This window comes from Oreochromis aureus, linkage group 3 (genome assembly GCF_013358895.1).
Source record: "Oreochromis aureus strain Israel breed Guangdong linkage group 3, ZZ_aureus, whole genome shotgun sequence".
NCBI lineage: Eukaryota > Metazoa > Chordata > Actinopteri > Cichliformes > Cichlidae > Oreochromis > Oreochromis aureus.
In genome coordinates this window covers 7983918-8010738 of record NC_052944.1, presented here as the reverse complement: position 1 = coordinate 8010738, position 26821 = coordinate 7983918, and the positions used below count along the sequence as shown (strand labels likewise).

Sequence of the window (26821 nt, the reverse complement as noted above, 5' to 3'; positions counted from 1 at the left end):
TTTTCATTCATGTTTTATTGATAGTCTAAGTAACACTACACCTGGTTAGGTTTAGGCTCTGAAAAATACTTTGTTATGTGGTTGAAGTAAAAATATTGCCCCTGCACATGATTAAACCTACAAGTTAGAAAATTAAAGTTTGCTGCTGTATTTTAAAGTGACAGCAAGGAGTTCTTTTCAGGTGTAAACATCTGGAGAGTTTGGAGTGACAGGCCCACTTTCCTATAGCCTAAACCCAGATATCAAAGGGGTGATTGTGCATAATGCAGAGAGGCAAACAGCTTTGACAGCATTCCACTTTTCAATGCCCTGGAAATGTGAAGAACTTGGTGTAATGCATGTAATGCATATTAGGTGTTCATGAAGTATGGAGAACAGAGACCTAGAGACAACTGAAAACACTTGCCTTTTCAGCATGCTAGCTGCATATATAAGAACGCCTATATCAATGTTTGAGTAGTGGTCAGAGGAAAGTAAAAAGGTATACTGGAGATAAACCGAGCCAATTCCGCTATACCTGGTGCGCAGGAGAAAATTATCAATATGCTCTTTGTTACATTTTTGTTTGGTGGTGTGGTTTTTCTAATGTGAAATATGTGCTGTGGCTTCAAAAAGTTGGGAAATACTGCCCTTTATGAACAAAATTACTGATTGCATTATGAAGAATTATCAAAGACAACATTTTCATACCACACACAAAACACATTTTTAGCCGTTATGCATAGTTTGTAAATATCTTCAGAAAATAAGTGCAGATCATTAGTATGCAGCCTTTCTCTATATCCACAGTACTTTGCCGTGCTATAAATTGCATATCCAGTGCACCCTGAAAAACGATCCTAAAACTTGAGACACTGCAGTTCATGGTCAGCCTTTGAATGGTGTCTTTTCTGTTTTTATTCTGTATGTCATCTGGCATACTCCTGAATAGTGATGTATTGCAAAGTGTAAGGTGTATTTATAAGCGTCACCATTAAGATTTATTATTAATCTTTTTTACCTAGAAGTGAAACTCTTGAGGATAAGAATTTCTTCTGGGTACATGTGAGAGACAACATTATGATTTTGCCCAGTCCCACTGTTTTTTTTTTTTTAATCTTAGAAAGTTTTCTTTTGAACCCTGGTATTAGACTTTATAGTTTAATGTGAACTTCTCCTATTAACTGCTTTAGAAGGTAGTCATTAGTGGTAAAAACTGGAATATATTTTATTTTACTTTACATTAGGGAAGTAATGTGTTTGTTTTTTTCTTTTAGGGGTAATGTATTATTTTATATTAAAGAGCTTTCAGTAAGTCTGTGGCTTGATTTAACCTTTCACACACAGCAAGCAAAGATGACAAAAAAGTGTAGAATGGCAAGAAAAGGAAAAACATATTAGTAAACAAGTATAGGTGGAGGACTGGGTAGGTTGTCAGTACTTGTATATTAAGAACTGTTCTTGACCTAAAATGCTTCTTCACAAAGTCCTCCAAATTTATACACTCCATATTATCTTTCCAAATCCTGAAAATATGACTTGTTCCCAGACTCTGTAGTGCCTTTGACTCTCCAAAATGATTACACCATGTTCCCATGCGGGGGTAAGATAGCTACAACTGTGTGCATCAAAGCCATGCCATTTCACAGCCACTTGAAGAGTGCATCTCGACTTTTATAAGTGACTACATGTACACACACACACTCCCTCAAATCATTTCCAATAATTCCCCAGCTCCTCATACACTCACTCAAACTTGAGTTTTTTTTAACACTCTGTAGTTCTCACAAGGCATTCATATCAGCTAATTATGAAAAGGCAGCAGGCTGAGAAATGAGATGCCTCCCTAGCACACTGCCTGTATAGGAATGTTATGTACATTTAAGGTTTATGACTGTTCTTGATTTTGATTTCTTTATAGCACTCAAGGAATGGCATAAAGGTTGGGGTGTGACTAGAAGTAATTGTAAGTTTGGCTAGCTAATCTCTCTGATTACAGCATTATCACTACAACCAGTGTTAATCACAACAACAGTCGCCTCAAGGCGCTTTATATTGTAAGGTAGACCCTACAATAATACATACAGAGAAAAACCCAAATATCATATCACCCCCTATGAGCAAGCACTTTGGCGACAGGAAGAAAGCTCTGGTTACTAAAAGATTGAAATGAGATATAATTAGTTTGGTGAACGAGGGAGCAGAATTTTCACTTATTCTGGTGACTTCAGGGTTAACCCTGGATTTTCTGTACTATGAAAGAGGTTTTCTTCTTACTGGGGTAAGGTGGCGTGGTAACTTACACGGAGAGCCTTAGAGATCAACAGATATGGATGGTTGAGTGATTCCTAGAAGATCCTTCGGACCTCTGCCAGGAGAGTAGGAGGGTCTTTCTCCTTTCTACCCATTGTTTTTTATCAGCTTTGCTTCTTTGTCTCTGTGAGGTTAAGCCAGGCCACACAGATTTAATGAAAGCTCTTTATTATAAAAAGAATAAATCACCTCTAAAAGAAAAAAAAAGCATTATTGCTCAACAAGTCCATCATCAGTTGCCATCTGGTCAAAGTTTCCATGGTTTTTAGGGATCGTATTTATATGTATAGAAAGCTGACAAAAAGCAGTTCATGCTATTTGCATATATCATATTTAGTTACTATGATAAGTACTGATCATGTAGGATGATGGCACTAAAACTGTCTAGTCACTGCATTATGTCTCATTTTATGTAACTATGTGTTTTGTTAGATAATAATGTCTTTTTTCTTTCCTTGGTCAAATGAACCAAAGTCTAAAAGAGCCTTTAGCACCTCATTTATGATTCACTCATCCATATCACTCATACCATTATTACTGATAAATGACAAAATCATTCTGGTGAAAGACTTTTAGGGTCTCAGCATGCCTCGAATTACCTGTGATCTGCTGTCTGATCACTTCGAAGGGCAAATGTTTTTATAACTAATCCAAATGACCAAACTCAGAGGCAAGGAGTTTGGACGAACCGTCCCCTTGGCAGTTTTATTCTGCTTTCTTGTTCTAATGCCAAGAACTCTCTTGGTGGTGCCCATTAGTGTCTTTGTCCTGTAGATAATAAAACTTGGACTGTCAGAAGTCTTTCATGATGTTGCGCTTGGTTGTACACGTCAGATGTTACAAGAAGCAGTGAGTAGAAATGAAAGTAACAGAGTCTGAGTGAAATTCATAGCCTGCTTACATTCACACCTCAGTACTCCTTGATTCATCAATTTTAAAGAATTAAAGTTGTAAGGCCCAAGACGTAACTGATTCTGCCTTTGGAAAGTAGCTTCAAACACTGTTAGATTAGAGAACCCTTTGACGCATAAAAAGGCCTAGCGAGGCCTAGCTTTGATGGCTTTGTATATCCATTCTGTTTTTCTTTCACAGTGCCTGTTTACCCAGTGATTATCTTATTGCAGTCCTTGTTAGGACATCGTTAAAACACACAGCCCGCAGAGCGAGCCACACACTGCTCGATTCCACATTGATCCGTCTCCATCACACAGTCATACTTATTCAGCACTGCTGCCACTGTTGACGGCAGGAGTTGTCGGCACAGTGAATAAAGCTGGGCAGATGGCTCTTCTTGTTAGCTTCACAAACCTCATTTTAGACAGGACTAAAGAAAACTTGAATAACAGACACTTCACTTTCACAAAAAGGATCTCATTATGACTAAAAGCATAAAAAGCACCTAATTAGCGATGAATGCTGTATTTTGTCAATTTTCTATGTATAGACAACTTCAATGATCCAACTTTGTTATGTATGTGCATTTTCGCACTACATAGTTTTACTTATAAAAAACAAATTACACAGTTCTTATACAAATTTTTACCAATGAATTTCCATGACTTTCGAATGATGTTTCATTTAACCTACTAAAAATATCTGTTGTAAATGTCTTGATGCATTCTCAATCATCCAGGAAAGTAAATCTCCAAAAGTTGAATCTGTTCATTGAAGAAGAAGACTGAAGAAGTCACTTGGATGAGTGACGAAATGTTTCTCCCACAAAACGCTACGTCCAGATGAACAGATTCAACTTTTGGAGATCTGTTGTAAATGTATATATTTCATTCTGTTAAAAATTGAGTTTTTCTGTCCCACTGTCACCAAGAGTTTGCTTATATGGAGGGGGGAGGGGATATCTATTATTGTAGGGTTTTTACAACATGCCATGCCTTGAGGCGACTGTTGTTGTCTATAATCCTATATATATAAAATCGAATTGAAGTGAACATGAAGGAAATCAAAAGGTACACCCTCATCTCATATTAACCAGTTTTAAATTGAACAGTTTTCTACTGCATAAGCTTTTGGGGTTTTTTTTTATCTAAAGTTTAAACTCCTCACTCATTGTTTGATTCAGTATCTTGTCTGGCAGCCATGGATTAAAGAACCAACCTTCTGACTAGCAGATGATCTGCTCTGCCTCCTAAGCTACAGCCACCCTATTATCTCACTAATGTTGCTTAACTCTTTTATATAGCTAGCTATGGAAAGGAGCTAGCTGCTCCCATGTTTAGAATATCAAACATTTTGCAATCCACTTGCAATCCACTTTTCTCTTGGACAAAATTCTTGTCCAAGAGATTTCAGACATTATAAATTAAGCATTTTGTTGGCAAGAATGTATGCAGTATCCAGTTATCCCACATAGAAAACATGTCAAGACTCTGCAAACACAGTATTGTTTAACTAATATGAATGTTAGGTAGTCGATCATAACGATATTTCCATGGCTTTGCCAAAATTTTATGGGATTACTTTCAAAAGTAAATTACACATATCTTAGTTGTTTTATCTCAAAAGACAATAGTACTTTAATTCAGAAATGTTTTAACAGACCTAAATTTCAAATATTAAACAGTACATGTGCTCTGTATTGATTCTAACTGTAAATAAAATGTAGTATCTGATAAATAATTTTATCCATATTGCAGTTGGTTTAAAAACCTAATAATTTCAGTGGGTCTTCCAGGCCCGTAAACAATGGCAAACAATAGCTATAAGCTAGCTATGAGCTGAAAAAGTTACCTTAACATCTGATAGCATTCTGAACCAAACAGAGGGACAATGTGAGAAACTGTACTGAAAATAAACTGAAATAACACCATGAATTGGATGCACCAGTTTTCTAGGATGCACTAGGTATTCAGCATTTAGTTAGTTATGCTAATCACACAGGTTTTAGACAGACAGTATAAAGGGCAACACAATCTAAATTCATTAAGTACCAAATGATAAGTCTAATGTTGATTTCCAGTCTTTTGATTGTTATTTAAGATTTCATTTGCTGACATCAGTGCAAGGCTCTTTTGTTATATCTGAAGACAGTTTCATGAGTCTCTGCTTCTGTTTTGGTGATTCTGAACACTTCATCTTTTCCCACAGGTTCAGTATTGATGAAGGACGGACATGGAACATTCACAACTTTACAAGCACCTCTGTGTTCGTCGATGGACTTCTGAGTGAGCCAGGAGATGAGACCCTGGTCATGACGTGAGTGAAAATTTCAATTTCAGTGCTTCTGCCAGAATGATAAAACACAAATGTTCAGTTAAATTAACTGAAAATGGTCTGAAATTTTAGGTGCCTTTAAAAAAAATACAAATTCAAACTTTCATTTATGTAGATTACAATATATTCTCTCATATTCTATATATATTCAGCGTTGTGGAGAAGAATTTAAATACCTTACATCTCCTACAATTTACCTTTTATAGTATTGTATGAACAAGGGTCGGATTCAGATTCGGATTTGCCACTCTCAGCCATATGGCCTATTGCCGCCTGCTCATCCCAGAGAGCTAAACTGATGCCTGACAACCTTTACACTTTAACACAGCCTAATCACCTTCCTCTGTCTCACCATATCCCCTGCATCCTCCTCTTTTACACTAACCCTCTGCTTGTCCTCCTTCACTAGGTCCATGAACCTCCTCTCTGATCGCTCTTATTTTCTTCTGCCTGGCAGCTTGATATACAGCATTATTTGTCCAAACTCTTTACTATCTCATTATTTGACTCTCTAACATTGTCTTCAAAGCACTCAACCTGAGCTGTCTCTCTGATATACTCATTTCTAATACTGTCCATTTTGATCTCTCCCAACAAAAATCTGAGCATCATGGTAAATGTATAATGCTTTACTTAGTCCCTATGGACCCCAAAGTGCTTTACACTACATTCAGTCATCCACCCATTCACACACACATTCACACACTGGTGATGGCAAGCTACATTGTAGCCACAGCTGCCCTGGGGCGCAATGACAGAGGCGAGGCTGCCGGACAATGGCACCACCATGACCACCACCAGTAGGCAACGGGTGAAGTGTCTTGCCCAAGGACACAACGACCGAGACTGTAGGAGCCAGGGCTCAAACCAGCAACCTTCCGATTACAAGACGAACTGCCAACTCTTGAGCCACGATCGCCCCATATTAGTTGAAACTGTCCAGCTTCACTACCTCTGCTCCTTGTATTGTCACTGTTATACCTGTCTCTTTCTCATTCACATTGCTTTTTCTGACTTTCACTCCTCTTCTCTCCAAAGCATCCCTTCACCTTTCCAGGCTCTCCCACCTACTCCTCCCTACACAATCACAGTGTTAACTGTGAACATCTGTATCCACAAAGACTGCTGCCTGATTGCATCTGTCAGCTTGTCTATCACTGTTGTAAACAAGAAAGGGGTCAGAGCCAATACCTGTTTCACCTCATTCATTTCCTGGCCTCACGTACTTTTCTGCCAATCCTGACTTCCTAATGCTGTAGCATAGTTCTTGGCAACCTATCATATTGTTTCTCGAAATCCACAAAGACATTTTGCAAAACCTTCTGACCTTTTTTCTACTTCTCGATCAGCACTTTCAAAGAAAACATTACATCTAGCATCAACAGATTCATGGTATCAGCTTTATCAATCTGTAATTACTATAACTCTTTTGTTCTTGAAAACTGGTACCACTACACTTCTTCTCGATTTCTTTGGCTTCTCACTCTATGACTACTGAATATCAACCGCAGGTAGCTTTAGGTGCAGATGTCAGGAGTTCATATCTTTTTAGGCATAAAGTCTGTCTTCTCTTGCTTTCTATCTCTCTCTCTCTCTTGCTCTCTCCAAATCTCTCCATCTCTAAGTTAGCAGGAGTGAGACTTGTCACATCATCTTAGACTCCAGGCCTTGGCACACAGATAAGACTCACTTCTAGCTGTAATCTGCTGAGAAGGGCAAAGAGATTGTCACACACACGCACAGATACACACGCACACACACACACATGAGGAGGAGAGGATCGAACATTCAAGCTCACTCACCATTATCAGAGATGTCAGGCACACAGCCTCTGGGCTGAGACGCACTCAGACGCACACACGCACACACACACACATATATATATGTGCCGTCCAACTGACTCCAGCGAGATAGGGTCGGCGGCCAAGGAAGGGTGTTGAGGGCAGCTCATGTTTGATAGATTAGCCAGGGTCTATTTCCTTGCCACGGAGTTTCGATTTTTGATGGCGGAGGCTGCCATCCCATAATGAAGTCTTTGAACAGTGACTTAGCACCAAGGACAGGTGGGGAGTAGAGCTCGTCCACCACTCATACTAATAACAGCCAGTCAAATATCAGGACAGCACAGAGGGGTTTCTACTGCACATACTGCTTTGTGAGATCATCAAATCACCTCATTCTGCTGTTTCTAAACCACTTGTAAGAAACATAGTAGAAAACCACATCATTGGTTTGTATCTAATCACATTCTGCAACAAAACTCTCCTGAAAACAATGTACAAACATGTGTTTTCTCCTACTTAGCTCTGTTTGTTTAACAAAGGGAGCTGTTAATGAGTTTTGATTTGTGTTCACTGAGCTGATTGGACTGTTGTTTGTCCAGTAACAGAAGTCTTAATGCTCTGGAGTGCCCATTCAAAAGTAGACAAAGAAATAACTAAATTAACTCCACAGGTGGTGGGAATTAATGCACAAATAAAGCAATAAACTTTTTTTTTTGATAAAGTACACTGAAAGGTTTGCAGTGACCCAGCAAAATGTAGATTACAAAATCTAGATAAGACACACGGATGGAAATGTTAAACATGCGTTCATCCACATTACTAAGGCAGGATCTTCTCCTTGTCCTCCATAGGTGGTTTTCAGAATTTTGAAATAGGTGTATTGTGATCATAGACTGTATACAAACATGGATGGTATGTAGCTACTTATTAGATTAAAGATCAAGATAAGTATTTTTGGGCAGCTGTCTTGTCGTTATTTTGGAGTCAGAGGTTACCGTATTTGGTCAGGAGGGTGATCTGGTAAGCTATCAGCTAATAATTGTTACTAAATAAAAGACTTCAAATTTTACCTTAGCAAAACTGAAATCCAAACTTTTTTGACAGTCTGTACCACACAGCATGGCATAATTTTAAATCGTAATTAATTGCTTTAAAATCCTCAAAATTTAAGAAGCAGGATAATCCGTACTTGACCAAGTCAAACAAGTAAGAGCAAGACGAACAACAGAAGGGAAAAGTGGAACATCAGCATATGTGAATCTGCAGCCGAAACATCTGTCACTACCTTTTAACGACGCTGGTAAAGACAACATTAGTTGTGCTTGCGCGGCACTCCAACGAGGTGATTGCAAGCCAACAACATATGTCAGAGTCACTGATTTGAGTCACATCAGTATGCTTAAAAATGTTCTAACAGACACACACAGATTAAACAGCTGAGTTCAGGAATGGGAATATGGCGCATCACCTGTGATTTCCTGTAGAACACCACCATCTAGTGGAAAGGATGGGGAACTGTGACTCTGCTAAAAAGGCTTTATCACTTGGTGAGGACTTGAGCTACATTCCCAATAGAGATACAATCCATTTGTAATGCTGCAAGATGGTTTGGGTAAAGAATATCTCAGTGTTGCCCCTTGCATCATACAGGGCATGATGATTTGGATGCCACAATAATAATGCCACAGTCTGCTGTGAAATAAATACTTACAATTTAAAACCGCCACTCTGTGTTTTAGAAAAGTACATGTTGTGAATTACCAATCTTAGAATAATTAATGAAGTTGCTGCTGTTTGTGTCAGGTGTGTAAGTGAGTGCAACTCAGTGGCTCTGAGGGAACACAGAGGAAAGAATCTAACAAACAGCTGGAAGCAAGAACGTTGTTAATGTTTTGTCAAACAAGCAGAACATTAAGGAAGTATGCTGTCTTTTCCATTCAGGTGTTGATGCTAAAAAATGAAAAAAGCCTGATGTTCAGACTTTCCTTTGTGCAGACAAAAAAAGGCTTTTTTCATTATACTGTGTGTGTGTGTATGTGTATGTGTGTGTTTTCTTGCAGTGTGTTTGGCCACATCAGCTATAGGTCAGACTGGGAGCTGGTGAAAGTGGACTTTCGGCAGTCTTTTCCCCGTCAGTGCACTGAGTCTGATTATGACTCCTGGCAGTTCACAGATCAGAAGGTAATGCACACGGACTCACACAGAGATGCAGCACATTCACGTGATTTAAGCTCTGTTATAGATTCTGGCTTTTTGAAGTTTCCAAGTGAGATGATCTATTTCTAAGGTCATGGCTCTCAAGCTGTGTTTGGTTGCATCAGATTGTACAAACATATAAGTGGCTACCGAGTGTGCACATGGATTTTATCACCCTTAGGAGGAAAAGTGCATTATGGGCCAGGAGCGGACGTTCAGGAAGAGGAAGGACACTGCATTCTGCATAAAAGGAAAAAGCTACACATCAGCTCTCACCAACAAACCCTGTCAGTGTACTGAGAAAGACTACAGCTGGTAAATACTCACAGAACTGGTTTCAGATTAGATCATATTTTCCTCTATTATTGTATCTGAAAGTAGAATGCATAACATGTGGAAACAAAAGCAAATGTATTGTTTATAAACGCAAATAAAGGACACTGTGCGGACTACTTCATGCTGTGTTATCTTTGAGGCCTTTACTTTTTCAAGTATTTGCTCAGACCAGCATAACTTTCTTGCTTAGTGAACAGTTATTAATTTTTATGATGCTGAAATGTCTTTGTAGTGATTATGGATTCGAGCGATCACACATGGAAACTGACCGCTGCTTCGCTGACTTCTGGTATGATCCAGATTCACCACCCGAAGACTGCCACCTAGGACAGACCTACATGTCCAGCACTGGGTCTGTTCTTGTTGATTTTGCGTTTTCTCCAACCCAGCTCCAGCTCTGTCTCAAGTTCACACCTATCAGCATTGTTATTTACTCTCTAATCTTGCTTTCAGTAAGAGTGCATGCCTGACTTTACACTCTGTCCTCTGCTGTGTTTCAGCTACAGGAAGATGATATCTAACTCTTGTGAAGGGGAGCCAAACAAGCAGCAGAGCTCTAAAAAGCACAGCTGCCCCCTGCTCGCCCCTAAAGGATTACGAGTTGGCATAAAAGGGCAGATGCTGGCTGTGGCACCTGGGGATGACATCACATTCACTGTCCACCAGGATCAGGTAGGATAAAAGTTGTTTTCTTTTTGCTTTTTCCTCATTTATATAGTTTCAGTTTGTTGAACATCATCTTTCTTTAACAGGGTGACACCAGCAGCACCAAGTATCAGGTGGATCTTGGTGATGGGGTACGGGCAATTTACCAGAACCTGACCGTGACTGATGAACCCATCCAGCACCGTTATGAAAATCCAGGCATTTACAAGGTCAAAGTGAAGGCTGAGAATATCGCTGGACACGATGAGGCTACCATGTACATCCAGGTCACAGGTTGGGTTTCCCGGTGAACTTCCTTGTGTTTTAATTAGACAGCCTCTAAAATGTATTTTCTTTCTTGGAGGTGGAGTTTTTGCCGATGTCTCATCATTGAAGCTCACACTGCCTATCACAAACATCCATAATCAATTGTCCTGAATTTCTATTAATACCTAGCAGGAAAAAAAACGTGATGAAATCATCTTTTGCCAGTTGGTTCACTCTTCTCAGATTTGTCTAGCTTTCCCAAATATGCTGGAGACAGTTCTGAATCTCACTTCATTTTTCACTTCTTATTTGTCAGGTACAAATGACTTCCCAGCACTTGCTGTGTCTGTCACTTCAAATCTTATCAAATCAGCCAACTTTATAGCGTCTCAGTGAAAAATGAAAAAACAGCTGTTTTTCTTTTCAGCTTTAGAGCCCATTGTGCGTCTTTCCTCATGTTTAAGCTGATAATCAAAGATCTTGTGCGAGACTCTAAACTGAATATTACATATATTATAGTATTAGATATATTCTATATGATATCATATGATCCATATGATATCAATATGTTTTGGCAACAAACTTGTGTTATGGTCATACCACTCTAAGCACACCTGATCTCATCTAATGTTGTAAACCTGCTCAACATTTGGCAATAAAACCCTTTCTGATTCTGATTCTGATCTGAAGGAGATAACCAGGGTCAAGCCTGGTTAGTACTGGAATGGGAGGCCGTCTGGGAATTCCAGGTGCTATCTTAAGTCGCTGTGACTCAAGAGGTGGAGTGGGTGTCTAACTATTGAAAGGTCAATGGTTGGATTCCCAGCTCCTCTCTACTCTATGTTGTATTCTTGTGCAAGATACAGCACCCCCAGTTATGCATCCATTCGAGAGTTTGTCAATGTTAGGTTAAAAGCACTGAGACATTGAAAATGAATATGTGGGTGAATGAGGCTTGCATAGAAAAGTGCTATATAAGTACCAGTCCATTCACAGATATATTTCTTCATTGAGGAAATAATTTAACTTACAGTTAAATACAGTGTGATTATGCAATTTAGGGACAACTTAAAACAGTTTTAATTGACCGTTTCTTAGTATTTCATCGGAATTTCATTTCTTGTAGCCCCTCTACAGGAAGTACACCTAGAAGTGGTTCCCATTGCTGGGAGAAACCATGAGGTCAATCTCACTGCTACTGTCCTTCCCAGTGAAGCCAACCTGACTGTCTTTTACTGGTGGATAGGAGACAGCATGCAGGTAAAGGAAAAAGTTCCATTGTCATTCATTTATAAATTCATTTCTAACTGTAAAATCAGTGGAATTCCATTAAAATTGCATTAGTTCAGCTAAGTAACTAAGGATTGAATGCAGAGTGGTGTACAAACAGAAAAGTGAAAAGTGGTGATTAAGAGGAAGAAACAGTGTGTCATGAAGAGCACTCCCCAGCACTCTAGGCCTGGTGCAGGAAACTAAAGGCCCTAACTGTAATCTTCATCAAAAGGAGAAATCTCTATGACTGATATTAAGATCCAAACTGAGAGCTGGTTCCATAGAAGAGGGACCTGCAAGCTGAAGGCTCTGCCTCCCATTCTACGTTTAAATACCGTAGCAACCACAAAAAAACCCAGCAAACAATAATAAACCAGCTTCAGCAGCAATAGCAGCAGCAGACTACAGGGTGCCTAAGCCAAGTTGCTGTATAATGAACCCAACTGTCAAGTGGGTTTGACATTTGGTATGAGGTGTTTGTGCTGAAATGTTTGGTTTTTATGTACTATGCATTATGGCCAAACATATCCACTTTCATATATGTCACATATGTCCAAAGAACATTGTTGCTGAAGTGTTGTAGTTTGTTCAGATACAATTTTGCAAAGATAAGTAGTGCTGCTGTGTTCTTTCTAGAAAGAGGCTTTCTCCTGAGAACCCTTCCAGACACACTGTACTTGTTCAGTCTTTTTCTAATTCTACTGACACAAACTTTAATATTTAACATGGTAGCTGAGGCCTGTAGAGTCTGAGATGTAGTTCTTGGATTGTTTTTTTGCTTGGTTGGTTGTTTTGGTGTTTTTTGCATTTTCTCTGAACATTACGCTGTGACCTTGGGGTGATTTCCCAGGATCTCTCCTACTAGGAAGAATGTCTTGAATTTATTCCACTTCTTCCTCCAGACCAGAAAACTTCCAAAAAATTCAGCTTTTGTGGCCGTGGTTCGCTTGCCGAATTAAATTAATTACGTGCATTTAATTAGCAGCCCCCCCGTGGCTACTTACCTTTTTAATTCCCAAGGAACTAATAAGGGTGTACTTCTGATTGACACTCTGATTGTACATTTTGGATTAGGTTTTGTTCAATAAACAATGACACAGCATTATAGGAAATGTTTTGTACCTGAAGTTTTATTTATTTAATTTTAAGACCTGGTAAAGAACAGATGATTTGTATTATGTTCTGATATGTATAAACTTTTCAGTTTCTTTTTACAGTGACAAAGAGACCAAAATTTGTGTAGCTGCTTAAAGGCAGTGCACAAGTTACACTGTGCACTGCCTTCTTGCTATTGGTTGCTGGACCCAGAGTACAATATGGCTAGTTTCTTGTTAGGGTTCCAGTTGCAGTACCAATTTTAATTTAAGCTATGAGCAAATTTGTGGCCCAGTGACTAAAGCAATGAATTAAAATAGTCTCAAAATTTATTTTGCACAGCAGTTTTCATATTGCATAGTTATTAAATAAACCCGAAAATGTTCTGAATATTTCTGACGTCCAGACCTCATTTTTTTTGTTTTTCCAGATGTTCCAGATGTTTTTATCACTAATACTGTGAGTTTTTCCTGCAGCCCATCCTGACTCTGCAGAACAGCCTTCTGACTTGTTTCCCAAAGACGGGCGAAGTCTCAGTCACGGTACAGGCTACAAACAGCCGATCCATGGTGCAGGACTCAAGAACTGTCCGAGTTTACGGTAACGAATGTTTGTATGTGCTAAGAGGTGAAGAGAAAGAGGTTATTATATCAAAGGTTCTGAGAAAGTTACATTTGCCTGTTGGCCAGAACAGAGAAGTTAAAATTACAATATTCATTTTAATTCAAGACAGGATAAAATACATGTTGTGGAAGAGAGCCAGAGATTACAGTATTTCTTGAGTGCGTCAACACATTTCTCGAAACTATGCCTCGTATTCTCAAAACAGTAAACACAAATCCATAACGTCTCACCCAATTTCCCAAACATCGTATTTTCAGGTCAAAATGAAGCTCTACACTCAAAACCATTCACTTGCTGAAAAACCAAATTTTGCCCACAGACATAGCACACAAGGCCAAAAACACACACACTACAACATTGTCTTACACATTGGTACAATAAATTCAAAACAATATTTCCAAAACTGGCAAGTTATGTTGCTTGTGGTTCTTCCCCTCAAAACCTTTTCACATGATGAAGACAAAAGACTCAACCAATGCTCCTCCTTTTGGTCAGGTCAAAACCTGCCTCATCCACAAAGATAATTTCATGGGGAACAGGCCGTCCTTCAATTTCAAAGGTTCTCTGCAAAACACATAACACAATAGAGTTACCCTGAACCACAGTTTAAGACTGCACAAATGGCAGCATAAACTATCATGCTGTGATGGAACACAATACTTCATACAATATCAAAACTCATTTGTTGGTTTTTCACTCTGTCAAGAGTATCGTTCAAAAGGGACGCTGTATGCCTGTTTCATCTGGAATTGGTTCTTTCGGAGGTTGTGGTCAATATGGAGAGGCTGATGGCATTTATCCCTCGAAAATGATGATCATCCTCACTCAATCTCCTCCTCGCAGGCGGGAAATAATTAGTGGCAATTTCTATGTTTACAAGCTCCCTCTCTTGCTCCTCAAAAGCCTTAACCGGCCTCCACCAGGTTGTCCCCTCTGTGTCCTACAAAATAGAATCACTCATTTACTGTAACTGTCAAATATCCTTTTTCAGGACAAAATGGAAACATACTGAAACTCAAAAAACTTGAGTTCAGCAACTTAAAAGTTACTGTACAGAGCAGTTTCTTTTGGCTCTCGGAGGAGGCGGACGCACTTTTTCTCCTCTCCCTTATCTTCCCTGCTTATGTCCTTATCTAGTCTCGTGTTTTTTTGTATTTTCCCTGGAACATTCTCTCACAGTCTGTTCTCTAAAACCTAAAAGAGGAATTATGGATTGGATCAACTGGTCCCTAAATGCAATTGACACCCCTTTCTCAACGAGAAGTTTGGGCTTGGGTGAGCCTGAGTGGTGAAGATATCTACCTATTCGGAACCATGGTAACAGGGTTCTGGCTGATCGGAGCTGGCTTGACCCTGACTTATCGAAGAATTAAGAAAGCGGAACCGGCTGTTCAAACCCCCACAAGGCTGCCCGCTGGGATTGGAACGATGGGAGAGGCGTGAGTTTCTCAAAATGGGCCCATTGAGTCAGCACGGATAAGATCTTGGAGAGGCTACGGCTGCTGTGAATACTCAGAATAAGATCTCTGACTGCAGACTGGATACATCTCGGAAGGGCTAGCCCGGAATAACATCTCTGGGAGATGACCAAGACCGCTTGTCTCCTTGCCCTAGCTCTTCCCCTTCCTTGTCGCTGTTGTCCTAGACCTCCTTCTCCTCCTCCTCCTACTTGACCGCTTCCTTTGCATGTCTTTGGATCCATTGTTTCAAACCTGAATGAGCTGACTTTGGCCCTCAAAGTTTCTGATTGGTGTGTGATACATTTTGACTCGTAGTGTTTCCACTAATTGAGCTCAAGCTGTGCTGACTTAAGTTAACATCATTGAATGCTAGTGCTTTCTAAATGACCACATGTTGTAAGCGATGAAAAATGTAGGGATTTGTGTGTACAGTTTTGCAGTAACAGTTCACCAAATCTGACTCATGTGTTAAAGCAGGGGAATAGTGTTAATAGTTCAGGGAAATGGGTGTGCTTTTTGAAAAATAGCATTATGGTTTGAAAATTTGAGTTCAAAAGATAGTGTTTAAGCAATCGAGAAAAACTGTAATAACAAGTATGATTCCGTGCAGAGAGGTCATTCATTCTTGCTAACATAAACAATGCTGTTAGCTTAAATTTAATGCATATATTCAGTCTTTCTTTTGGATAAGGTAGTTAAGATGAAAATTCAATTCAGATCTTTGTCTTACTGTGGGCTTTTTCTCATAGCTTTCAACCACATCTCACCTCTACTGTTGAGAGTGAGCTTTCAACATTCTTAAATTTTTCAGTAAGAGTTAGGATAGTAAAGTCAAACCTTAAAAACTATTGTTGGTCTATGAGTCACTGAGACATAATAGAGACAAATTTGCTGCCTGTAATTGTAGGGTCTGCCTTACAATATAAAGCACCTTGAGGCGACTGTTGCTGAGATTTGGCACTGTAAAAAAAAAAATTGAATTGAATTGACATTTTTACACCTTTGGAAAATATTGTATGATCTCATGATTTTATTGCTGGTGTATCAGAGGATGAACATGTTAGAATTCATTTTACAAAGAGATGTGCTTGTTTTATTTATAAGCAAGCTTTAATATCTGAAGATAGAGGGAGTTTATTTTAGTTTAACTCTGATTTTTTTACTGTCTGAACTTAAGTACATTTTAACTAGCTTTTCGCTTTGGTGTCATTATGTTGCTTAAATTATTTTGTGATTTTTGTACACAGTTTTATGCATATTTGAAATGCTGCTTCTCAACAAGCTACACTACTTCTATCAGTTCATGCTAAAAAATACACATATGGATAGGCAGACTGATTTCTTTACCACATATGTTCCCACCAAGGTGTTACACATCTGTCCAAACAGCGTAATGTTTAGGTATTTGCAGTTTCTTTTTAATTTTATTTATTTGCTAAAATAATATTATGTTTTATTTGATCAATTTGAATCATATCCATGATGCTTGTTGACTGCTCCTGCAGATAACTTCCAAGTCATCCCTCTGAGCTTCAGCAGAAACCTAGACAGATTCAATCCAAATATCCCAGAGTGGAGAGATGACATTGGCCAGGTGGTCACCAAAATACTGGCAAAGGTAGGTCTTTAAAGAGAATGGATGGTAGTGTCATGCAACCTAACTTCTTGTCTTTTTATAGCGCACAGTCCAATCTAATGTCTGGTACTCCTATAAATACAAAACATAAAAGCATTACTGTTAGATAATGATAGTCCATGTTATAATCACATAATACAGTTTTTTCTGATGGCTTGAGCACATTTTTTGTAACCATTGGCTATTTTTGCAAAACTCTACACACAAATAAGAAAACTCTTCACCAAATCAGCAAAACATTGTAGTTTTCTTGTAAAAGCGAATAACCCTTGCTTAACTCTACACACCTTTGTAAAAATGGTATTTTTGTATCCAACAGTTAACACAAGCCATCATATTACAGGTTTTTCTGAATGCTTAAACCCTAACTGTGATTCTTATTGCACAATTTCTAAAACTATTAATACTTATAGCAAAACCACTCACTGAGTTTGCAAAACTAAAAGCACAAACACTGCTTTGCACTCAGTTTGCCATTTTGTAACACACACTTTGCAAACCTGTAGCTACAATCCACTGCACAGCACTCTTTTTGCAGAACTGTAAACACAACTCACGGCTTTACACTCAATTTGCAAAGGATCAACACACTCCTAGCAAAACTATACACATTTATGGCCATTATTTACACTATTTTGCCAACTGTCTGGCACACTGTCACATGTGAAAACTTTTTTAGATAAGGTTTTTAGTACTTTTTTAGTTCACTTTGCAATCAGCCTAAGCACTATAATACAGGTAAGCTGTGTGTGTGGAGTACAATGGAGGGAGCAGGAAGAGTGAGAAGTAGAGGAGGAAGAGGACGTGGAGGTGAAGAAGTAGGACGAAGAGGACGACAAGGACAAGGAGGAACAAGAGGAGGACGAGGAGGGGGGAGAGGAAGGGTAAGAAGAGTAAGAAATAGAATTGCTGATGACATCAGAGCTACAATAGTGGACCATGTAATCAACCATGGAGTGACCCTGAGGGAGGCTGGCCAACGGGTTCAGCCTAACTTGAGCCGCTACACTGTAGCAAGCATCATAAGGACATTTTGAAATGAGAGTCGGTTAGTACAGTCACTTTGCACTAAGATTTGTAGCACTGCCATGCTAATGAGAAACACAACAATACCATAGATGTAAAATTCCAGAAGATATTTTCCCCTGTGCCTTGGACTACAGCAGCGCTCCCCAACTCCCGGGCCTCGGACCGGTACCGGCCCGTGAGTCCTTTGGTACCGGGCCGCGAAAGTTGAGGCTCAGGTATGAAATGTATGGTTTTCAGGGTTTTTATCGGTTTTCAGCGTTATTTTGTTATCGTTGTTATCGTTAACTCGCTTTTCCTGGGTCTTTTCACGTGTGTTATGAATAAATCTTCTTTTTTTTGGTACCGGTACTAGTTTTATTTTGTTGTGTTTATCCGCGACACCTTAAAGGCCGGTCCGTGAAAATATTGTCTGGCATAAACCGGTCCGTGGCACAAAAAAGGTTGGGGACCGCTGGACTAGAGGACATTTCATGTGATGTAGACGAAATTTTGTGGCCAGATCCACAGAGATGACACAATGTAGACTGATTTCTTTTTTTTCCTCAGTGAAATTACTATTTCGTTTTGACTTGGAAATAAACACTTGTGTTTGTTTTGATGTGTGTGAATAAACACCAGTATTTGAAGTTTGGATCCCTCTATGCTTACGGATCTATGACAAAAGTATGAGCTCAAACTGACTTAGCCTACCTTGTGCACAGAGAAAGCAAAAGCCAGATGTGTTTTGTATTCATACCATCAGTGTGCAGTTGGCGCATTGTGTGCTTAGTAGATGATGGCTTGTGTGTACTGTCTGATACGAAAACACCATTTTTACGAAGGTGTGAAGAGTTAATCTAGCTGTGTTCGCTTTTGCAAGAGAACTACAATGTTTTGATAATTGGGTGACAGGTTTTCTTATTTGTGTGTAGAGTTTTGCAAAAATAGCCAATAGTTACAAAACATGTGCTTAAGCAATCAGAAAAAACTGTAATAAGCACACAATGCACCAACTACACACTGATGGTATGAATGAAAAACACATCTGGCTTTTGCTTTCTCTGTGCACAAGGTAGGCTATGTCAGTTTGAGCTCATATTTTTGTCATAGATCCGTAAGCATAGAGGAATCCAAACTTCAAGTACTGGTGTTTATTCACACACATCAAAACAAACACAAGTGTTTATTTCCAAGTATCGGATTATTTGCAATCGCCATAATGACAATATGGGTTTCTTGGTCTGCAGTGAACATTCTTCCTCTGCCCCCAGCATCTGATCGTCTAGCAATTCTATAAAGTAACAATTTCAGTATTTTTACATCTATGGTATTGTTGTGTTTCTCATTAGCATATGGCAGTGCTACAAGTCTTAGTGCAAAGTAACTGTACTAACCGATTCTCATTTCAAAATGTCCTTATGATGCTTGCTACAGTGTAGCGGCTCGAGTTAGGCTGAACCCGTTGGCCAGCTTCCCTCAGGGTCACTCCATGGTTGATTACATGGTCCACTATTGTAGCTCTGATGTCATCAGCAATTCTATTTCTTACTCTTCTTACCCTTCCTCTCCCCCCTCCTCGTCCTCGTCTTGCTCCTCCTTGTCCTTGTCGTCCTCTTCGTCCTACTTCTTCACCTCCACGTCCTCTTTCTCGGCCTCCTCTACTTCTCACTCTTCCTGCTCCCTCCATTGTACTCCACACACACAGCTTACCTGTATTATAGTGCTTAGGCTGATTGCAAAGTGAACTAATTATCTAAAAAAGTTTTCACATGTGACAGTGCTCCTCTTGCGCCAGACAGTTGGCAAAATAGCGTAAATAATGGCCTTAAATGTGTATAGTTTTGCTAGGAGTGTGTTGATCATTTGGAAATTGAGTGTAAAGCAGTGAGTTGTGTTTACAGTTCTGCAAAAAGAGTGCTGTGCAGTGGATTGTAGCTACAGGTTTGCAAAGTGTGTGTTACAAAATGGCAAACTGAGTGCAAAGCAGTGTTTGTGCTTTTAGTTTTGCAAACTCAGTGAGTGGTTTTGCTATAAGTATTAATAGTTTTAGAAATTGTGCTATAAGAATCACAGTTAGGGTTTAAGCATTCAGAAAAAACTGTAATAATATAATCATAGTTAGCATGCTAACCTTTGCTGATTAACACTAAACACTGTAGGATATGAATTATACAGTTATTGGATTAGTGCAGATTTAAGACATGACTGGCGTTTTCAACTTGTGGCCCCAGATTACAGGTGTACCTGAGAATTCCCTGGTTACTGTGGTCAAACCAGGTCTCCCCACCACTGCCGACCTGTATGTTCTCCCACTGGACACCAAACCAGCCAAGAGAAGCTTGTTTGTAGATAAGGTATGAAATCACTGATAATAAACATATCCACAGCCTGAACACGAGTGGTGGCAGAATCGCATGTTTTACTCTGTGGAGACACAGACTAGCAAGTTTGTTTTTTATAAGTAACATCAGTTACATTTAATACACTTAATCTCATCTTTAGCGTATTCCAGCCATCATTCAGGTCTTCAACGACAACAACGTCAGCTTTGTGATACGAGGAGGCCTACAGGTGCTCGTGATGCTAGCTGACCCAAATGCAGGTATATTTTCGTACATATATATGGCACTTCAGTACATATTAAGTGAAGTTTGTAAATGTATACAGTATTTTAAATTATAATTGCATCCTATTGGTTTATTTCCAAGAACTAGGTTATATTGCTAAAGACTCAACAGCTACAGAGGCAGAGAATGGTGCGTTGATAAATAATATACCTGCTTTCTCTATAAATGCATTTAGCATCATCAGCTTAGTCTTTGGTTTGATTCCTGGGCCTTTCTTTTTCCTGCATCCGGGTCTGTTGGTGTTGTGCTCTGCTGTGTTTTCATCTGATGCTCTTTTTGTCCTTTGATTGTGAAAACATGATGCATTCTTTACTGTGTGCTCATCAATCCAGGCTACCATGGTGCAGCTGGAAGTGCCGGTGTTTGGACTCTAGCTGTCATTTTCCTTATTGGTCTTATTGCTACTGGCGCCTTTATCCTCTATAAGTTCAAAAGGTGAGTCATGTATTTTACAGTGCTGTCACCTTAACGGCGTAGGCACAAAAAACCTGACAAGTAATGGAAATCAAATGTTGAAAGAAAAACTTATGAGGTGAGCTATAAAGTCAGTAGTTTTGTACAGTAACATAATATTTGTAATATTGCCTCTGTGCACCACTGCAGTGGATTGTAAATCAAACAATTAAGATTTCATTGAAATGCAGACTTTCAGCTTCACAAGCTAGGTTAGGGCTATTTTTTCATTATTCCATGATAAATTAAGCAGAATGATCCTGATAAAGTCCAAGTGTTGAATTTGCATGACTGTTGACTGTAACTCTCAAAATGGGGTCTAATCCATGGAAGTGGCTCACTAATCCATGGAAGTTGCTGTGAGTTAAAACCTTAGACTATAGTTTTGGCAGTGCATTTCTTAAAAACGAGGAAAAAGAAAGAATGCAACGGCCAGCTCAGAAGCACTATTGTGGCTATGGAAGACAATCACAGAATTCTTTCCTTGGTTAAGAACCCTCTTCAGATGGTGGGCATATCATTGTCAGAGTCTAAAAAATGTTACACTTGAATGAAATACAGCAGGTTTACAATAAGGTGCAAACCACTGGTTACACTAAAGAACGGTGAAGCCAATTTGACTTTGCCAAAAAATATCTAAAGGAGCCTGTAAAGTTCATACCGCATTATCTCTCAAATATGATGGAGGCAATGTTACTCCATGGCCATGTATGGCTGCCAGTGGAACCGAGTGTTTATTGATGATGTGACTGCCGATAGTAGCACAAGTAGTAGAGTGAATTCTGAAGTGTACTGGGCTACTTTCAGTGCTTCACCGTACAAATGACCCAAAGCATACTGCAAAAGTTCACCAAGAGTTTTCAAGGCGAAGAAAAGGTGTATTACCAATATGACTGTTTCAGTCATCTGAACTCATCCCAATAGAGTGTGTTTTCAGTTATTGAATACATAACTGAATGCAGAGAGACCCACTTACAAGCAGTAACTGTAATGCAGCTGAACTAAAGGCTAAGTGGAGTATCTCAAGAGATACATCACACAGCATCTGGTGATATCACCCTGGATTTATGAGCCTCTAAAATGAAGGACTGTGTCTAAATATGGCTTTAACTCCTACACACTAAATGTAATACTTCTGTTAAATGTCCTCAATTAAAGCTGAAAATCTGAATTTTAATTGTAACCTGACTATTTAAAATCTATTGTAGATAGTGTGGAAATCCATCAAATGTTCAGGTTCCATACCAAAGTAAATGACACAAATTGAAATATCCCTTAAGTTAGATTGCTACAATATTGAAATTTTGTAATGATGTGCATGAACTAAAATGTATCCGTCTGTCCAGTGTCTTTAGCTACCACCAGCTATTTTAATATAAATATCATATTCCCTGATGGTTGCATACACATCATGATGTTTGAAGTCATACCACCCAACCCTAAACAGTTGAATGAAAATTCACATTGCGCATGCTTCTTATCACATCAGTAACCCACCAGCAGCACCTCCTTGTGTCCCTAACACAAATATCCGCAAAAAGTCACTTGAATTAAAGCACGCAATGGAAGACTATACAGCCCCGTCTTACAAAAACAACAAATCCCACAGTCCTTGGCTTAGGGCTGAGGATGCATATCCCCCATTGTTTTTCAGGAAGCTTCCATGCACCCACAACTACGCCCAGATGCACAGTGTAAAGGAGCAGGAGATGATCAGCCCTGTCAATCACAGTGAGGACACCCAGCAAATCATCCAGGGTGAGGAGTACATCGATGACGACCTGGACTCACAGACTCTAGGTAACGCAGGAGGTAGCCCCGCCTTCCGTTCCCTAATAAGGACTACTACTAACCACTGCTACTAAACCCAAGCCACTAACACCAGCAGCTAACACACACCAAGGTACTGAAGGACTTCCCCCTTTTTGTTATCTTTACTGCCATTGCAGTTCTTTGAGGTTTATTATTGTTGCTTCTAAAGTAGTCACATCGCATTTTATGGTCATCAACAAGCACAGCTAATCATATTGCATGTTATTCAGTATTTTTTTGCACGACATAATGCCTAAGGAATCTGAAATGTTAGTGTTACTGAGTTTTACTTGTAGACTTGCCAAAGTTCTTTTAATTTTATCATACATGACCTGATTGTACAACTCTCAAATGTCTCTATATAGTCATTTCTATAAATTTTATGACAAGGTTTTTCATAAAATACAATGCAACCACAAAAGAATATGATGGCTATGCTTATGATGGTAATGAATTGCTTTGTGATCATAGATATAGTGGACTGTTAATGGTGGTCACCATTAAAGTAATCATTTTTTCTTTCCTGTCATTAATAAGTGCATTCTTTCTACATATTAAACTATCCTTGTCACGACTATCATTGTGACAAAAGTAAATCATTCTTAATTTTAAAGTCCAATGGTAAGCCTGATTGTGTTATACAAGATTAGAATCTTTTATTTTTCATGTAATAAAGCAAAAATATCCTATGGGGGTTTGGCCTACCAGTGCTTAAGAAAGACACTAAGATTAGCAAATTGCAACTGGCCACAAAATGCAACATTTAACTCATAAAGTATGTCAAATTTGGTCCTGTGAGTTCTATATAACAATATAAAGAAATATATAGGAACTTTACTTATTAGAGCATGCGGAACAACTAACAATTTTTGAAGGAAAAACTCATATTGAATTAATGTTTTTATACCCAATTTTGAGCCAGCACGCTGGAATTCTTAATGAAGTCCGGAATTAATCAAACTATTAATCAACCATAGTATTAAATCAAGTTTACTAATTATGAAGGCAAGTAAATTATTACATTTTAATTATATAATTATGTGCTTTACTATTTTTTCTGCTTTTTTGTGAAATGTTACATTTTGGAAGTTTTAGTGTTGTGCTCACAGTCAGAACTGTAGGTCACAGGACACCGTCTAATACTATACATTGCTTTATGTCATATATAACACTTTTACATAACTGTATGTGTTTTATGTATATTTTATATGTCTCTTTAACATCTCTCATTTTCTTTTTTTATCTCTTTTTTATCAGGCACTCATTCCGGTGTGGTCCTAAACATGAATTGCAGAGAGCTACACAGTTAGCAGACCAGCTGATGGCCACCATGGCAATGCTGAAGAGCTAGTCGAGGCGAGCCGAGCTGGCTAATGAGCACAGGGACTCCACTCTGCCTTTTTCCTCCTCTCGTCTTTAGATTTTCCCTCTCCTTCTCCTCTGTCAGGTCACTTCACTCTTCCATGGACTGTTCCACTCTCCTGCTTTAGCTTCTGTGTATTGTTTTAATTATTTTGGGGAAGTGGCTGACCATGGTGTTGGGACTCTATTACAGTAATCACCCCTTCACTTTTTGTGCCAGCCCTGGACACCCTGGACACAAGGGCCAGCGGCTCAGTTTGAAGGCTCATCTGTGTGTACACTGTCTGTCTCTTAACACAGCTACAATCGGCAAGTATGTCTCACAAGACTGGTTTCCACTGATACTGACAGTCAGAGAGATAGTTGAAACCATCCTCTTTTCCAGAGACTGGTGTGTTAAAATGATTTCTGAGCACTAAACGTAGTTTGCATTGTTCCCCTCCATTGTTGTTGGGTTTTTCCCCCCACAGTTATCACTCTGCTCCTCTCTTCAATGGCAATAATAATCTCAATGGAATGTAGGATGTGATATAAACCCTTGTGAATTTGCATATGATGGGCATACACATGCAAACACAAGAGGGCAGTATTGCACTTTTTGAAATCTCCACTGACAGGTACTCTTACAGCTCAGCTTCTTTGGAATATACTGTATGTGCACACAGCTTTGTTTATTTAACAAAAAGGAAAAGAAAAAAACATTCATTTCCATGTGTTCCTGTTTAAAAGTAACAAAATTTACAGATGTGTGGTCTGTGATGTTTCTGATCAGTTTCACCTTTGTCTGTCCCATGGTGCCTGAAACAGCAGACGCAGATCTGCTCAGTGACATTTCCTGTTATTTAGTTATTTCTGGAAACAGTACAGCCCTTTCTCCTCGTCCTCATCCCCGTCCTAACACTTTCTCGGTCAGAGCAGACCCCCTGGAGACAAAGGTTGCCGTCATTGGAGGGAAGCTGTAGTTGATATATTTTATTGTATCAGCCTATATTAGGCATAGCCCGTGGTGGAATCATGTCTCCTTAAAAGTTTGGTTCATTGTAAATGTGTAAATATGAACGGTGATTTACTCTTTGTAAATATCCCCTTTGTGTGTGAGTGTTTTACACTAATACCAAAATACATCACTTTTTTTACCCCTCTTTTTCTGGAGTTTCCTGCCACAGAATTTCCCAGGTTTGAACAACATCTCACTGTTTCCACTTTCCTCAGCATCATTGCCTGCTTTACATTTTTGGGTATTTTCATTATAATGTCATGAGTAGGGATGTTTCCCAGTCTTCATTGTTAACTGGAAATAATTTTCTTGTCTTATAAAGATGCTCACAGTTACACAGTGACAGCAATGTAGATGGATATTTTTGATATACTGTCAGTTTTTCTTTTCCAGCACATGTAAAACACAAATGAGTGTTTCTGTTACCTTTTGTAGAAGTCTTTTACGTTTGTTTGATTGAACTAATGTGAGCAGTTGCTGTCACAACGCACCAGACAGCAGCTGAACAAGTCTACAGATGTGTCAAGAGGTCTTTGAACGGCTTTTACAGTGCTACCATTGTCACCACCCTTTGGTCCATCTTGTATTTGATGCAGCAGATCGTGTTAACTCCTCCTGGTTTGATTCATCTTTTGTACATATTCTGCTCATATTTTTGTTCTTAGTTTTCTAGTGATGTGTCATCTTTGTATCAATGTCCCCTTAAACACAGGGGAAAATGGGGGTTATGATGTTCCAGTGTAGTAGTCAAGGAGTTTCACATATGGTGGCACAGTGTAACACAGCAGTGTAATTATGACCACGATGCTATCCTTTCATTTTTCTCTGGTCTGTTCGATCTTTTGGTTTTGCAATTAAAAACAACTGTGTTCTTTTCAGGAAGCATAGTGCACTCAACCTGCATCATGGAATAAATCACTCCCATAACGTGTATGTCTCTTTAATTTGTATAATATCATCTAGTACAACTGTTTGTGTGCAGTTTGTCACAGTGTTTTGCTAACTAAAGGTCCAGCTGCTGTGTTTCACTGGGAGAGAAAAGAAAGAACGCTAACTCCACTCAGAGATGGAGAAAGATAAGAAAGACAGCAAAGGAGAGGAAGAAGAGAGGTTGGATTTCTCAGTGTGCAAAGCTCACATATAAGTTCTCTTTTTAAATCAATCTGTTAAAATCAATCATTGTTTTTTCATTTTGTAAAAAATGCTGCAGTACAGGATAAACAGGTTAGTGTGCTGTACTGATGGCTACTAAGTAAAGAGCAGTGTGTGACTGCTGCACAGTGGCCATCTAGTAAAAAGTTACTATAAGCAGTATACTTCCAGTGTAGAGGATGGAATCAGCCAGGACAACTCGAGCATCACACAAAATGCAATGAGGTGACCAAGTTCATGCCATCAAAGTCAGTTAAGCTAATGTGGAGCTTCTAGCTCCTCTGCCTGGTCAGACTGCTCCCAGAGATCCTCCAAGTGGAAACTCTGGCTGAGACCTTCGGAGTTTGAGGTGGAGGCAAGGCCAGGGTAAAAGCTTTAAAGCTGGAATGCCAGCCTGATAACTGCCGATTCACCTGCCACACAGCAAGCCCTGTATTCTCCCCATGACAAATTTTATGTGGTTAAGGACATTATACTGATTCCACAATTTAAAGAGTTTCAGGTGGATTTTCATCTGAGTGCTTGCAAAGCCTGAAATGGTCAAAGGAAATTTGGATCTTGCCGCTCCAATGTAA

General features: G+C 39.1%; 1 protein-coding gene across 7 annotated transcripts in view; it reads left to right on the top strand.

The window, feature by feature from the left end:
• The window catches only part of sorcs2 (sortilin-related VPS10 domain containing receptor 2), a 377677-nt gene extending 351654 nt beyond the window's left edge, over nt 1-26023 (top strand). For 2 of the 7 annotated variants that reach the window (XM_039609299.1, XM_039609305.1), the window contains 15 exons: nt 5395-5502; nt 9365-9485; nt 9682-9815; nt 10069-10188; nt 10337-10508; nt 10589-10775; nt 11875-12008; nt 13592-13715; nt 16705-16817; nt 20075-20197; nt 20346-20445; nt 20552-20599; nt 20803-20905; nt 22533-22735; nt 23993-26023. In XM_039609299.1, coding sequence (XP_039465233.1) covers nt 5395-5502; nt 9365-9485; nt 9682-9815; nt 10069-10188; nt 10337-10508; nt 10589-10775; nt 11875-12008; nt 13592-13715; nt 16705-16817; nt 20075-20197; nt 20346-20445; nt 20552-20599; nt 20803-20905; nt 22533-22735; nt 23993-24045 — 1843 coding nt within the window. In that variant the 3' untranslated portion in view covers nt 24046-26023. Of the gene's footprint in view, nt 1-5394; nt 5503-9364; nt 9486-9681; nt 9816-10068; nt 10189-10336; nt 10509-10588; nt 10776-11874; nt 12009-13591; nt 13716-16704; nt 16818-20074; nt 20198-20345; nt 20446-20551; nt 20600-20802; nt 20906-22532; nt 22827-23992 lie in introns of all 7 variants that reach the window. The other 5 variants (XM_039609302.1, XM_039609301.1, XM_039609300.1 and 2 more) reach the window with 5 other exon arrangements.
• Nucleotides 26024-26821: the final 798 nt, after the last annotated feature.